This window comes from Schistocerca americana, chromosome 10, assembly GCF_021461395.2.
Source record: "Schistocerca americana isolate TAMUIC-IGC-003095 chromosome 10, iqSchAmer2.1, whole genome shotgun sequence".
NCBI lineage: Eukaryota > Metazoa > Arthropoda > Insecta > Orthoptera > Acrididae > Schistocerca > Schistocerca americana.
In genome coordinates, this window is record NC_060128.1 from 106,325,881 (window position 1) to 106,343,084 (window position 17,204).

General features: G+C 44.9%; 1 protein-coding gene across 1 annotated transcript in view; it reads left to right on the forward strand.

Moving 5' to 3' along the window:
* The window catches only part of LOC124552280 (tyrosine-protein kinase Fer-like), a 118,869-nt gene extending 101,905 nt beyond the window's left edge, over positions 1-16,964 (forward strand). The window contains exons 5-6 of the mRNA XM_047126558.1: positions 2,030-2,182; positions 16,840-16,964. Of these exons, the coding sequence (XP_046982514.1) occupies positions 2,030-2,182; positions 16,840-16,964 (278 nt within the window). The remainder of the gene's footprint in view (positions 1-2,029; positions 2,183-16,839) is intronic.
* The last annotated feature ends 240 nt before the right edge of the window (positions 16,965-17,204 follow it).

Sequence of the window (17,204 nt, forward strand, 5' to 3'; positions counted from 1 at the left end):
GAATCCCACTTTCAGATCAATGTTTGAAAAAATTGTAAAAGCGATAAATAAACCTACTCGCTTGCTTACAAAGTTCTTCACGTATATTGTAGTCACCTGACGTATTTATTCGGAAATCGCACCAAAGCATTTACAGAAACATACTCACAGCCATATAGCTAGAAGAAAATAACATCGAAAAGCGAATGAACAATTCAGTCGTACTATGAATGAAACACACTGCCGCGCAATATGACAACAGTGCAGCGGGTGAGAGGGAGATTATCGCAGTCTAGTTGTAAATCGCTGCTAGCAACTTGGAGAGAGAATGAACCTTATTGGCAGTTTGCAGTTAACGGGGATACGACGTCAAAAATTAAAAAAAAATAGATTTTTCAAAAATATGCTTATTTTGTAGCGCACATCTTCCTGAATAATTTGATGTATAAAACATATATATTTGAGGAGTTATAAGGTACGTAATTTGGTCTTAAGTGTATGAAGGTGCAGCGTCACGCCCCTCTGCACAGCATTCTTCTGTCATACCTTAGTGTATTTCGCTCTGTAGAATTCTAATGAATTATTTGTGCCAAAGATAGTCATACGTGAAATAAAGGACTATCGATATCGATACTTTCTCTGCTGCTATGGACATGCATTGTTTTGATCGCTTGTTTTGTTTGTTCTGTGTTTTGACAGGCGTGAGTGTGGTGCTGTGATTTTCGACACAATTTTCAATTTGCTGTGTTGTCTTGTGTTCGTTTGTGGCATATTATCGCACAGGATGCCTTGAAAAATATGAAGCAAGCAGTTTGGGCCTTATATTTCCACAGAATATCCACAGAGAATAACCCTATCCACAACTTATGCCCAAAGGAAGTGAATCATGGTCTGGCTACCAAAGGTCAATTGCTGGTGGTGAAGAATATCATCATAGGAATTCTCTACCAACTGCTGTAATGGAAGCCATCAAACCTATATTCAGGGACCTTGCAAATGAAAACTTACTGAAGAAATGCCTTCATGGTGGTACCCAAAACCGAAATGAAAGTTTTAACCAATGTGTATGGGAAAGATTGCCAAAAACTGTTTTTGTGGGAAGAAATGCACTTGCTATTGGTGTTTATGACGCAGTATGATGTTTTAATGACGGTGTGCAAAGCAGGAAATATGTATTAGAGAAAATGGGAATTAAGCCCAGAGTGAACTGTATCAAAGCTTTGTATGCGGTAGACAGAGAGCATGTAGTGAAAGCAGATAAATCAGTGCATCATAGGTATTTGAAGAGGAAGGAAACTGATATTGAAAACGAAAAAGAACCTGCTTACGGTGCTGGACAGTTCTAAAAGAATGCCAAATACAAGCAGAAACTTTCACGATCATTTTACGCAAAACACAATTTTCTGTACTTAGGTACATGTAGCGGCCAAAATAAATATCCTATTACTATCAACCTTGGTATGCTTATTAAACACAAACTCCTTAATGCAAAACTCTAGGATTTTCCAAATCTATTAAAAATTGTGGTAAAAATGGAATAATTAACTATAAAATTTGAGTTTTTTCTAAACATGAAGTTTAAAATGTAATAACTCAGTCATTTCTTTTATAAATTAAATAAATTCTAGAGCTTCATACTCCTTTAAGTACGATTTGTATGCTGTGGAAAACTCATTGAAGAATCTCTCTTACTTATGAAGAAAAGTGTACCTAAAGCAATTAATGCAGCCAATGGTAACGGAAAAAATGGTCGAATTTCACATATAAAACAAATTGCTTTTGTTATGTTTTTCAACATCCACTGCTATCAGTGTGAATCTTGAATACTTCTTGGTCATGCTGACAATTTTTTATGAATTTATTTGTGAAAGTAAAGACAGTGGAAATTAAAATGTCCTGTGGTGCCTCACCTGCTATAAGTCGGCCCGTTTGACGTCCTACCCCCCTTAATGGAGGGGGATATACAGAACGGCTGAAAATTGGGCCACCTCCCTGCATGGAGTGAACTACAGTACTTGTGTGTCACCTGATACCTGGATTTTCCTCGCAGATGGACAGCTCCGTCAGTACCTTCGCAAGAATGGCAGGTCGCTGCTTCCTCACCAGCTGGTCGCCATGTGCCGTGACGTGGCACACGGTATGTGCTACCTCGAGTCCATGAACTGCGTGCACAGGGACCTCGCTGCCAGGAACTGCCTCAAAGGTATTCTCTGCTCTAAATTTAATCAGTTTTTTATTACGAGGGTGGTTTGAAAAGTTCTCAGAACAGAATAGAATAAAAAGTACGTACATCACTGAAACTTTTCTTTTTTAAATGTAGTCTCCTTGTAGATTAATGCACTTGGTCCAACGATATTCCTGTGCCGGCCGCGGTAGCCGAGCGGTTCTAGGCGCTTCAGCCCGGAACCGCGCGACTGCTACGGTCGCAGGTTCGAATCCTGCCTCCGGCATGGATGTGTGTGATGTCCTTAGGTTAGTTAGGTTTACGTAGTTCTAAATTCTAGGGGACTGATGACCTCAGATGTTAAGTCCCATAGTGCTCAGAGCCATTTGAAGCATTTTGATATTCCTCTGCCTTGATCCCATCTCGAAAATGAGTTTCCTCCAGGCCTGAAACATAGTTGTCAACTCTGGCAATAAATTCTTCGTTTGAAGTGAATCTTCGTCTACCAAGAAAAATTTCAAGTTTTGGGAAGAGATGGAAGTCTGACGGAGCGATATCAGACGAATAAGACAGGTGTGGCAACAATTCACACCTTAGTTTGTGTAATTTTGCCACGGTGACGGCACATTTGTGCGGGCGCGCATTGCCTTCCACATCTACATCTACATGATTACTCTGCAATTCACATTTAAGCGCTTGACAGAGGGTTAATCGAACCACAATCATACTATCTCTCTACCATTCCACTCCCGAACAGCGCGCGGGCAAAACGAACGCCTAAACCTTTCTGTTCGAGCTCTCATTTCTCTTATTTTATTTTGATGATCATTCCTACCTATCTAGGTTGGGCTCAACAAAATATTTTCGCATTCGAAAGAGAAAGTCGGTGACTGAAATTTCGTAAATAGATATCGCCGCGACGAAAAATGTCTTTGCTTTAATGGCTTCCATCCCAACTCGCGTATCATATCTGCCACACTCTCTCCCCTGTTACGTGATAATACAAAACGAGGTGCCCTTTTTTGCACCCTTTCGATGTCCTCCGTCAATCCCACCTGGTAAGGATCCCACACCGCGCAGGACGAACGAGTGTAGTGTAAGCTGTCTCTTTAGTGGACTTGTTGCATCTTCTAAGTGTCCTGTCAATGAAACGCAACCTTTTGCTCGCCTTCCCCACAGTATTATCTATGTGGTCTTTCCAACTGAAGTTGTTCGTAATTTTAACACCCAGGTACTTAGTTGAATTGACAGCTTTGAGAATTGTATTATTTACCGAGTAATTTAATTCCAGAGGATTTCTTTTGGAAGTCAAGTGGATCACCTCACACTTTTCGTTATTTAGCGGCAACTGCCACCTGCCACACCATACAGCAATCTTTCCTAAACCGCTTTGCAACTGATACTGGTCTTCGGATGACCTTACTAGACGGTAATTTACAGCATCATCTGCGAACAACCTAAGAGAACTGCTCAGATTGTCACTCAGGTCATTTATATAGATCAGGAACAGCAGAGGTCCCAGGACGCTTCCCTGGGGAACACCTGATATCACTTCAGTTTCACTCGATGATTTGCCGTCTATTACTACGAACTGCGACCTTCGTGACAGGAAATCACGAATCCAGTCGCACAACTGAGACGATACTCCATAGGCCCGCAGCTTGATTAGAAGTCGCTTGTGAGGAACGGTGTCAAAAGCTTTCCGGGAATCCAGAAATACGGAATCAAATTGAGATCCCCTCTTAATCCTCTCTTAATGAGAGATGACTTTTCTCCTTGCTAATTCTGGCCTTTTTTCGCGTATCTTTTGTTGCAATTTCTCCAGGAGGTCAGCATAGTATCCTCCTGTAATTGTTTGCCCAGTGGGGAGATAATATACAAACAGATGCCCCTTCGCGTCCCAGAACCTTTCCCGCCGAAGGAATTGTCTTTTCTTTCATTGGTGGAGGAGAATCAGACTGTTTCCAATGCTTTGACCTTTTGTCTCTGGGGTATACTAGTGCACCGAAGTTTCAGCTGTGATCATAAACCGGCGCAAAAAATCTTGCTCGTTTCTCCTAAAATGGGCCAAACATTGCTCCAATAGTGGTCCATTCTCGTGCGTTTTTGATGCAGCGTCGAGAGTCGTGGCACCTATCTTGCAGATATTTTTTTTTTCATTTCTAACTATTCAGTTAAAATGTGATACACCCTTTCTGATGACATCTGACAAGCGTGAGCAATTTCATGCACTTCAATTGACGATTCTCTGGGACCATTTTGTGCACTTTTGCAATGACTTCTGGAGTAGTGACACATCTTGGCCGATCACTACGCGGATCACCCATGGTACACAAAACAGGTCCGAACGCTGTTGCAGAGACAATGGAAAAAGCATGCGAAGTTCAAAAGAACGCGAAATCCCGAAGATTGGCTAAAATTTACAGACGCGCGAAATTTGGCACGGACTTCAATGCGAGATGCATTTAATAGGTTCCACAACGAAACATTGTCTCGAAATTTGGTAGAAAATCCGAAGAAATTCTGGTCGTATGTAAAGTACACAAGCGGCAAGACGCAGTCAATACCCTCGCTGCGCAGTGCCGATGGTACTGTTACCCACGACTGTGCCGCTAAAGCGGAGTTATTGATCGCAGTTTTCCGAAATTCCTTCACCAGGGAAGACGAGTGGAATATTCCAGAATTTGAAAAACGAACAGCTGCTAGCATGAGTTTCTTAGAAGTAGATACCTCAGGGGTTGCGAAGCAACTCATATCGCTTGATACGGGCAAGTCTTCAGGTCCAGATTGTATACCGATTAGGTTCCTTTCAGATTACGCTGATACAATAGCTCCCTACTTAGCAATCATATACAACCGCTCGCTCACCGATAGATCTGTACCTACAGATTGGAAAATTGCGCAGGTCGCACCAGTGTTTAAGAAGGGTAGTAGGAGTAATCCATCCAACTACAGACCTATATCATTGACGTCGGTTTTCAGTAGGGTTTTGGAGCATATACTGTATTGAAACATTATGAATCACCTCGAAGGTAACGATATATTGATACGTAATCAGCATGTTTTCAGAAAACATCGTTCTTGTGCAACGCAGCTAGCTCTTTATTCGCACGAAGTAATGGCCGTTATCGACAGGGGATCTCAAGTTGATTCCGTATTTCTAGATTTCCGGAAAGCTTTTGACACCGTTCCTCACAAGCGACTTCTAATCAAGCTGCGGGCCTATGGGGTATCGTCTCAGTTGTGCGACTGGATTCGTGATTTCCTGTCACTAAGGTCGCAGTTCGTAGTAATAGACGGCAGATCATTGAATAAAATTTAAGTGATATCAGGTGTTCCCCAGGGAAGCGTCCTAGGATCTCTGCTGTACCTGATCTATATGAATGACCTGGGTGACAATCTGAGCAGTTCTCTTAGGTTGTTCGCAGATGATGCTGTATTTACCGTCTAGTAAGGTCATCCGAAGTCCAGTATCAGTTGCAAAGCGGTTTAGGGAAGATTGCTGTATGGTGTGGCAGGTGGCAGTTGCCGCTAAATAACGAAAAGTGTGAGGTGATCCACATGAGTTCCAAAAGGAATCCGTTAGAATTCAATTACTCGACAAATAGTACAATTCTCAGGGCTGTCAATTCAACTAAGTACCTGGGTGTTAAAATTACGAACAACTTCAGTTGGAAAGACCACATAGATAATATTGTGGGGAAGGCGAGCCAAACGTTGCGTTTCATTGGCAGGACACTTAGAAGATGCAACAAGTCCACTAAAGAGACAGCTTACACTACACTCGTTCGTCCTCTGTTAGAATATTGCTGCGCGGTGTGGGATCCTTACCAGGTGGGATTGACGGAGGTCATCGAAAGGGTGCAAAAAGGGGCAGCGCGTTTTGTATTATCACGTAATAGGGGAGAGAGTGTGGCAGACATGAGACGCGAGTTGGGATGGAAATCATTAAAGCAAAGACGTTTTTCGTCGCGGCGAGATCTATTTACAAAATTTCAGTCACCAACTTTCTACATAGGTAAGAATGAAATAAAATAAGATAAATCAGAGCTCGAACAGAAAGGTTTAGGTGTTCGTTTTGCCCGCGCGCTGTTCGGGAGTGGAATGGTAGAGAGATAGTATGATTGTGGGTCGATGAACCCTCTGCAAGCACTTAAATGTGAATTGCAGAGTAGTCATGTAGATGTAGATGAAGAGCCAGTCGGGCCGACCGACCGCCGCGTCGTTCTGTACCAATGCCATCATCGGATATAGTATGGAGAGGCATGTTGTCAGCACACCGCTCTCCGTCTGGACCTCAGGACGACGACTACCCAGCCATGTAGCCTCTTGAGGCTCGGAGCCCACCATACCTGCCGGTACCAGGAATTGAACACAGGTCCCCGGCATGAAAGTGAGCCGCACTGACCATTGTGGTACTGGTGCGACCCCATATTGCACGTAGTATGAGGGAAAATTGGAAAGGTCAGAAATAAACTTTCTTATCGTAACTGCATCCATTTAGTCAATTGTGCATTTCAGCCACGAATAAACAATGGCCGGCCAGAGTGGCCGAGCGGTTCTAGGCACTACAGTCTGGAACTGCGAGACTGCTACGGTCGAAGGTTCGAATCCTTCCTCGGGCATGCATGTGTGTGATGTCCTTAGGTTACTTAGGTTTAATTAGTTCTAAGTTGTAAGGGACTGATGACCTCATCAGTTAAGTCCCATAGTGCTCAGAGCCATTTGAACCATTGGAGCAAACAGTGCAGAAGGAATGGAAAACACTTGTCTAAAGATAACATAGTAAATATTAACTCCTCCTGCACAGGCCATGAAGACCCAAAGGTACCGACTGGCCGCCAGGTCGTCCTCAGACAACAGGCGTCACTGCATGCAGATATGGAGGGGCATGTCGTCAGGACACCACTCTCCCGGCCTTATGTCGGTTACCAAAACCGGAGCCACTACTTCTCAGTCAAGTAGCTCCTCAGTTTGCCCCACAAGGGCTGAGTGCACCCCGCTTGCCAGCAGCACTCAGCAGACCAGATGGTCACCCATCCAAGTGCTAGCACAGCCCGACAGCACTTAACTTTGGTGATCTGACGGGAACCAATGCGGCAAGATAACATAGTCCCTTTATATAAATAGAAAGTTAATCCATTTACAATGATCAGACAGAAAATTATGACCAATGACCTACTATCAATATAAACCCGTGGTAGCAGTGTCGCATGGCAAGGAATGCCTGGTAGTCAGACACACACACGGTACATGCAGAGTCAGTGAGCATGCTGTCTGTGTGTAGAATGGGGAGGGTGGGCAGTCTACCTGAGTCTGACCACCGACCGGAGTGGCCATGCGGTTCTAGGCGCTACAGTCTGGAACTGAGCGACCCCTATGGCCGCAGGTTTGAATCCTGCCTCGGGCATGGATGTGTGTGATGTCCTTAGGTTAGTTAGGTTTAATTAGTTCTAAGTTCTAGGGGACTGATGACCGCAGATGTTAAGTCCCATAGTGCTCAGAGCCATTTGAACTATTTTTTCGAGTCTGACCGAGGACAGATTCTGATGGCCCAGAGGCTCGGCACAAGCATTTTGGAAACTGCAGGACTTGAGTATTCGAGGAGTGCTGTGGTGAGTTTCTTCAACATGTGGTGAAACCACATCCAGACGTCGTGGAGTTGGGTGGCTGCGCCTCATTACAAACGTCAGACGTCGTAGGTTGGACAGTGGTAAAACTGTGGCAGAACTAGCATCAGACTTTAATGCTGGGCAGAGTACAAGTGTGTCTGAACACATGGTGCACTGAACACTCCTAGCAACAGGCCTCCACAGCTGATGAACTGTGCCTGTGCCAGTGTTAACACCATGACATCGGCTACTACAGCTCAAATGGGCACGTGACCATCGGCAATGGACGTCGGTGCAGTGGCAGAGTGTTGCACAGTCTGATGAATTCCTATAACTTCAGCATCATGCTGATGGGGAGGCGCGAATCTGTCATCTTCCAGGAGGACAACTCACTGACACCTGTACTGTGGGGCAGAGACAAGCTGGCGGTGCCTTCATCGTGCTCTGTGGAATATTCACGTGGATATCCAGGGCCCAGTGGAGCTTGTGGGAGGCAACATAACAACCAAGGAGTACTGTACACTGACTGCAGACCACGTACACCCCTTCAAGACGATCCTGTTTCCCGACGGCAGTTTTTCAACAAGATAATGCACCATGTCACAAGGTCAGGATTGTGACTGGACATGGCGTCAAAAAAAATGTGTGTGAAATCTTATGGGACTTGACCGCTAAGGTCATCAGTCCCTAAGCTTACACAGTACTGAAGCTAAATTATCCTAAGCACAAACACACACACACCCATGCCCGAGGGAGGACTCGAAGCTCCGCCGGGACCCGCCATACAGTCCATGAATGCAGCACCTTAAACCGCACAGCTAATCCCGAGCGGCACATGGCGTCAGAGCTCATCACCACCCTCCGCAGAAATTATGGGACTTAGGTGGATTAAGGAAAGGCAAACCTACATTTCTAGCATTTGTAGACTCAGAGAAAGCTTTTGACAATGTTGACTGGAATATTCTCAAATTCTGAAGGTGGCAGGGGTAAAATACAGGGAGCGAAAGGCTATTTACAATTTGTACAGAAACCAGATGGCAGTTACAAGAGTTGAGGGGCATGAAAGAGAAGCAGTGGTTGGAAAGGGAGTGAGACAGGGTTGTAGCCTATCCCCGATGTTATTCAATCTGTATATTGAGCAAGCAGTGAAGGAACGAAAAGAAAAATTTGGAGTAGGTATTAAAATCCATGGAGAAGAAATAAAAACCTTGAGGTTCGCCAATGACATTGTAATTCTGTCAGAGACAGCAAAGGACTTGGAAGAGCTGTTGAACGGAATGGACAGTGTCTTGAAAGGAGGATATAAGATGAACATCAACAAAAGCAAAACGAGGACACCGGAATGTAGTCGAATTAAGTCGGGTGATGCTGAGGGAATTAGATTAGGAAATGAGAACGTTAAAGTATTAAAGGAGTTTTGCTATTTGGGGAGCAAAATAACTGATGATGGTCGAAGTAGAGAGAATATAAAATGTAGACTGGCAATGGCAAGGAAAGCGTTTCTGAAGAAGAGAAATTTGTTAACATCGAGTATAGATTTAAGTGTCAGGAAGTCGTTTCTGAAAGTATTTGTATGGAGTGTAGCCATGTATGGAAGTGAAACATGGACGATAAATAGTTTGGACAAGAAGAGAGTAGAAGCTTTCGAAAAGTGGTGCTACAGAAGAATGCTGAAGATTAGATGGGTATATCACATAACTAATGAGGAGGTATTGAATAGGATTGCGGAGAAGAGAAGTTTGTGGCACAACTTGACTAGAAGAAGGGATCGGTTGGTGGGACATGTTCTGAGGCATCAAGGGATCACCAATTTAGTATTGTAGGGCAGCGTGGGGGGTAAAAATCGTAGAGGGAGACCAAGAGATGAATACACTAAACAGATACAGAAAGATGTAGCTTGCAGTAGGTACTGGGAGACGAAGAACCTTGTACAGGATAGAGTAGCATGGAGACCTGCAACAAACCAGTCTCAGGACTGAAGAACACAACAACAACAGGTGGTTTGTGTGTGCTCCTGTGCGGCCAACTTCCTCCAGCGTCTTACCAAGGCCTCTTTGCTTCTATGCCACGAAGAGTCTCCGCTGTTATAGTACATAAATGTGGACATACCGCCTATTTGATGGGTGGTCATAATGTTCTGGCTGATGTGTGTAATTTGAAAGCTGCTTTGCCAGAGATGTGTAAGAAAAGAATACATGTGCATACGTAGCCATTCAGAGAGGTAAAAGGAAGCGGACATACACACCTGTGAAAAGTTTTCCTCTGTGTCTCACTTGGCTACCAATTTCTACCCCGATTGCTGTTCATGTTCTATCGTAGAACTGACACATGAAAGTAACAACGTTTAGTGGAACTGCATTTGCCTGCCGTTGGGGCCGAGAGGTTCTAGGCGCTTCAGTCTGGAACTGCGCGACCGCAACGGTCGCAGGTTCGAATCCTGCTTCGGACATGGATGTGTGTGATGTCCTTAGGTTAGTTAGGTTTAAGTAGATCTAAGTTCTAGGGGACTGATGACCTGAGATGTTGAGTCCCATAGTGCTTAGAGCCATTTGAACCATTTGGAACCGTATTTCATCTGCAAATCTGCAGATGGTTCATTTGCCGTAACACACACGAATGGGAAAGCTATATTGTCACAACTGTTAGATGGTTGATGCTGTCAGCCACGGAAAACAAAACATCGCGGCAACGAAGCCTTCGCGGGCAATGCAGGCTGTACAGAACGTTGTTTACTTTTGCTTGACAGCAAGCTGGACTTGCCACGGTTCTCACAAAATCTGAAGTACGTTGATAATTTGTACTTCCTTAATTCTGAGTAGCTATGACTTTCCTTACTGTAATCAAACTATACTTGTTTCAGGCTATACCTCGGAGGTCGCTAGTTTCTGCGCAGACGAAGTAATAAGAATAATGTGGACGTTGATAATGATAACTGTATTGTTCCCAGAATGAGATTTTCACTCTGCAGCGGAGTGTGCGCTGATACGAAATTTCCAAGCAGTTTAAAATTGTGTGCCGGACCGAGACTCGAACTCAGGACCTTCGCCTAATTTTCAATTGTCTTGTTTTTTGAAAGAAACATTTAGTTGTGCACTGAACGTAATTTCATATAGTTTTGAGAGTTATAATTACGGCTCGATCAATTTGAAGTGTAAATTTTACGTGATAAACTCTGACACATTACACGCAGGTAAGCATCCTGTCTGATCACCTGCATCCATTCATGTCCACTGCGCATTCCGACGGACTTGGGCAATTCCAGCAGGACAATGCGAGATGCCACACGTCAGAATTCCTACAGAGTGGCGGCAGGGCAACTCTTCTGAGTTTAAATACTTCCGCTGTACCACCAAACTCCCAAGATGTGAACGTTATAGAGCGTGATGTTCTGAAGATTTCTCGACGGCCTCGTACTCTTATGGCAGCCCTGCAGGATCCATGGTGTCAGTTCCCTCCAGCACTACTTCAGACATTAGTCGAGTCCATGTCACGTCGTGTTGCGGCACTTATGCGTACTTTACATCTACATCTACATTTATACTCGACAAGCCACCCAACGGTGTGTGGCGGAGGGCACTTTACGTGCCACTGTCATTACCTCCGTTTCTTGTTGCAGTCGCGTATGGTTCGCGGGAAGAACGACTGCCGGAAAGCCTCCGTGAGCGCTCGAATCCCTCTAATTTTACATTCGTGATCTCTGGAGATATAAGTAGGGGGAAGCAATATATTCGATACCTCATCCAGAAACGCACCCTCTCGAAACCTACACCGCAATGCAGAGCGCCTCTCTCGCAGAGTCTGCCACTTGAGTTTGCTAAACATCTCCGTAACGCTATCACGCCTACCCAATAACCCTGTGACGAAACGCGCCGCTCTTCTTTGGATCTTCTCTATCTCATCTGTGAACCCGATCTGGTACGGATCCCACACTGATGAGCAATACTCAAGTATAGGTCGAACGAGTGTTTTGTAAGCCACCTCCTTTGTTGATGGACTACATTTTCTAAGGATTCTCCCAATGAATCTCAACCTGGCACCCGCCTTACCAACAATTAATTTTATATGATCATTCCACTTCAAATCGTTCCGTACGTATACTCCCAAATATTTTACAGAAGTAATTGCTACCAGTGTTTGTTCCGCTATCATATAATCATACAATAAAGGATCCTTCTTTCTATGTATTCGCAGTACATTACATTTTTCTATGTTAAGGTTCAGTTGCCACTCCCTGCACCAAGTGCCTATCCGCCGTAGATCTTCGTGCATTTCGCTGCAGTTTTCCAATGCTGCAACTTCTCTGTATACTACAGCATCATCCGCTAAAAGCCGCATGGAACTTCTGACACTATCTACTAGGTCATTTATATATATATATTGTGAAAAGCAATGGTCCCATATCACTCCCCTGTGGCACGCCAGAGGTTACTTTAACGTCTGTAGACGTCTCTCTATTGAGAACAATATGCTTTTATCTGCAAAAAACTCTTCAATCCAGCCACACAGCTGGTCTGATATTCCGTAGGCTCTTACTTTGTTTATCAGGCGACAGTGCGGTACTGTATCGAACGCCTTCCGGAACTCAAGGAAAATTGCATCTACCTGGGAGCCTGTATCTAATATTTTCTGGGTCTCATGAACAAATAAAGCGAGTTGGAAATCACACGATCGCTGTTTGCAAAATCCATGTTGATTCCTACAGAGTAGATCTTGGGTTTCCAGAAATCACATGATACGCTAGCAAAAAACGTGTTCCAAAAATTCTACAACACATCGATGTCAGAGATATAGGCCTATAGTTTTGGGCATTACTCGACGACCCTACTTGAAAACTGGAACTACCTGTGCTCTTTTCCAACCATTTGGAACCTTCCGTTCCTCTAGAGACTTGCGGAACACGGCTGTTAGAAGGGGGGCCCTACACTATATTAGGCCGGTGTACGAGTTTCTTTGGCTCTTCGGTGTACCATTCCGCGTTGTAAGTCTGTTAAATTCCGTCGTGCGGCCAGAATCACGTCGAAAACCTTTTCACAAGAATCACCTCAAAACAAATAACAGCCGCGCCAATACACTACCCTTTTCTACATTGTGTATGCGATGCCACTGCAATCTGTATATGTATATATCAGTATCCTATCGTAAACCTAGGAGGGAAGCGAAGCCGATGGCGTATCCAGAAAAATGGACTACCCCAAGGCAGTGTCCTCGCACCCACTCTTTCCAACATATATGTGAATGATCAAGCAGTTGCACCAGGGACTAGGAGCTTTGCTTACGAGAACGACCTTGCAATAGCCGTGCAGAGTCGGGACTTTAACGACATAGAAATTAGCCTTACGAATGCCCTCAACGGTCTAACGCCATACTACGAAACCAACTGCCTACGCCCGAACGCAGCAAAACCATTATCCTGCCTATTCCATCTTCGAAACCGAGACGCCAAACGTACCCTAAACATCACGTGGAACTACCAACGGATCGCGTTCAGCAGCACTCCTTGTTATTTAGGCGTCACCCTTGATCGCACCCTTACTTACGGACATCATGCAGACAAGGTCAGGGGCAAACTATCAACAAGAAACAACCTCCTGAGTAAGCTCACCTCCACAAAATGGGGTGCCGACCCACATACTTTACGTACGTCGGCACTTGCACTCTGCTACTCGGTTGCTGAATACGCTGCCCCAGTTTGGGAAAGATCAGCGCATGCGAAACGAGTGGATCCTCTGCTGAACGATGCCTGTCGCGTAATCACGGGATGCCTAAGACCCACCCCGGTTATCCAACTTTATTTGCTTAGTGGCATAGCTCCACCCAACATCAGACGAGCTATAGCAACCGAAGCAGAGCGCCTCATGCAGCTGCGCGACCAGCGCCATCCTCTCTTCGGACAAAACCCTCAACACACGCGTCTAAAATCAAGACGGAGTTTCCTCACCTCAGTTGAACCGCTCGAAACCTGAAAACAAAAGGCCAGACTGTCAAAATGGCAAGCAACACTGCCTACGGGAGACCAGGCACCTCTAATCTCACCCAACGAAGAACTGGCCTCTGGAAATGAACTAAAATGGCCATTATGGAGAACCCTCAACCGCCTACGAACTGGGGTGGGCAGATGCAACGTAAACATGTGTAAATGGGGATACCGAGACGGGACAGACACGTGCCAGTGCGGACAGACCCAAACAGTGGACCACCTCCCGGAATGCAGCAACATGGGGGAAGTGTGCAGGAGAGAAGGTCTGGCAATCGCTACGGCAGTGGCAGTTAAATGCGCTGAATTTTGGCGGGACGTGATATGATATACAGGGCTATTACAAATGATTGAAGCGAATTCGTAAATTCACTGTAGCTCCATTCATTGACATATGGTCACGACACACTACAGATACGTAGAAAAACTCATAAAGTTTTGTTCGGCTGAAGCCGCACTTCGGGTTTCTGCCGCCAGAGCGCTCGAGAGCGCAGTGAGACAAAATGGTGACAGGAGCCGAGAAAGCGTATGTCGTGCCTGAAATGCACTCACGTTAGTCAGTCATAACAGTGCAACGACACTTCAGGACGAAGTTCAACAAAGATCCACCAACTGCTAACTCCATTCGGCGGTGGTATGCGCAGTTTAAAGCTTCTGGATACCTCTGTAAGGGGAAATCAACGGGTCGGCCTGCAGTGAGCGGAGAAACGGTTGAACGCGTGCGGGCAAGTTACACGCGTAGCCCGCGGAAGTCGACGAATAAAGCAAGCAGGGAGCTAAACGTACCACAGCGACGGTTTGGAAAATCTTACGGAAAAGGCTAAAGCAGAAGCCTTACCATTTACAATTGCTACAAGCCCTGGCACCCGATGGCAAAGTCAAACGCTTTGAGTTTTCGGTGCGGTTGCAACAGCTCATGGAAGAGGATGCGTTCAGTGCGAAACTTGTTTTCAGTGATGAAGCAACATTTTTTCTTACTGGTGAACAGACACAATGTGCGAATCTTGGCGGTAGAGAATCCTCACGCATTCGTGCAGCAAATTCGCAATTCACCAAAAGTTAACGTGTTTTGTGCAATCTCACGGTTTAAAGTTTACGGCCCCTTTTTCTTCTGCGAAAAAAACGTTACAGGACATGTGTATCTGGACATGCTGGAAAATTGGCTCATGCCACAACTGGAGACCGACAGCGCCGACTTCATCTTTCAACAGGATGGTGCTCCACTGCACTTCCCTCATCATGTTTGGCATTTCTTAAACAGGAGATTGGAAAACCGCTGGATCGGTCGTGGTGGAGATCATGATCAGCAATTCGTGTCATGGCCTCCACGCTCTCCCGACTTAACCCCATGCGATTTCTTTCTGTGGGGTTATGTGAAAGACTCAGTGTTTAAACCTCCTCTACCAAGAAACGTGCCAGAACTGCGAGCTCGCATCAACGATGCTTTCGAACTCATTGATGGGGACATGCTGCGCCGAGTGTGGGAGGAACTTGATTATCGTCTTGATGTCTGCCAAATCACTAAAGGGGCACATATCGAACATTTGTGAATGCCTAAAAAAACTTTTTGAGTTTTTGTATGTGTGTGCAAAGCATTGTGAAAATATCTCAAATAATAAAGATATTGTAGAGCTGTGAAATCGCTTCAATCATTTGTAATAACCCTGTATATACTATGTTTGTCTTTATATTGTAATGTGACTCCCCATTTTGGGTTTGTTTTATTTATACATATGTGTATTGTATTTGTACTTGTGTGTATATGTAATATGTGGGTTGTCTATGGCTTGGACACGATTAAATAAAATAAGTATCCTATGACTTTGTCACCGCTGTCTAAAATGTCCTTTATGAATTGTCTCTATGCCATCTGCGTTTGAGACCAAGAACTTTCACCTCACACTATGTGAGCATTGGGAGGACCTAATGAAATACGAGGCTTGGAACTTTAATAGTGGCAACTATTTACTTACAGCTCGTACAAAACAGATACGTGTTTCAAAGTTTTACTGACCTTCAAAGTAGTCACCAGCATTGTGTACAACCCGTTGCCAGCGATGTGGAAGTCGTAGGATACTCTTAGCAGTGCCAGTTGTGTTGACAGTTCGAGCTCTGCGGTGTATTGCCCGATGAATTTGTAGCAGTTTTGAAGCGAATGTCGTGAAGTGTTTCCTTCAGTTTAGAACTCGAGTTGAACTCACGAGGGCTTAAGTCAGGGGAGTGCAGTAGGTGATATAGCACTTAGCAGCCTCATCAGTCAAACAAATCAGTAACAGCTTGCACTGTATGTGCTTGAGCATTGTCCTGCAAAACGAAGGTCAGGTCCTGCAGAAAGTGTCATCACTTCTGTCTCTATGCTGTTCATTTTTGGATGACAATCTACGACCAGCTTAGAGACAGAAGTGATGACACTTTCTGCAGGACCTGACCACCATTTTGCAGGTCAATGCTCAAGCACATATAGTGCAAGCTGTTACTGATTTGTTTGACTGATGGGGCTCCTAAAAGCTATACCACCTACTGCACTCCCCTGACTTAAGCTCTCGTGAGTTCAACTCGATTTCTAAACTGAAGGAAACACTTCACGGCATTCGCTTCAAAACTGTTACAAATTCGTCGGGCAATAGACCGCGCCACTCGAACTGTCAACACAACTGGCACTGCTAAGAGTATCCTACGACTTCCACATCGCTGGCAACGGGTTGTACACAATGCTAGTGACTACTTTGAAGGTCAGTAGAGCTTTGAAACACGTATCTATTTTGTACGAGCTGTAAATAAATGGTTCAAATGGCTCTGAGCACTATGGGACTTAACTTCTGAGGTCATCAGTCCCCTAGAACTTAGAACTACTTAAACCTAACTAACCTAGGGACATCACACACATCCATGCCCGCGGCAGGATTCGATACTGCGACCGTAGCTGTCTCGCGGCTCCAGACTGTAGCGCCTAGAACCGCTCCGCCACCCGGCCGGCAGCTGTAAATAATTAGTTGACACTATTAAAGTTCCAACCCTCGTATTTCGACTGATCGCTGTTACACTTTCACACGACAGTGAGCCGCAAAAATGACTGTCGATTAACGTTGTTGTCTTCTTCCTCTCTGCAGGTGACGTAGTGAAGATATCCGATTTTGGATTGTCACGCGAGGTGGAGCAGTATTACCGGAGCGTCAACCAGATGAACCTGCCACTAAAGTGGATGGCGCCAGAATCAGTGTACGAAGGTCAGTAACTGGTGCCCACACTTAGCGGTCGCTAATGTTCTCAACACTAATTCGCTGAAGAAAATCTGACCTACAGTCCCATACAAACTGATCAAATATTAAATGGAAACACTGTCACGAGCGAGAACACTATGGCCACTGCTGACCACTAAACTGAATGTCTGCTGTTGGCGTTGCAGACAAGTGACGTGGTAAGGAAAGTATGTAAGTGGAGCAGAGGCGAATGACGATTCTAACCATGATACGGG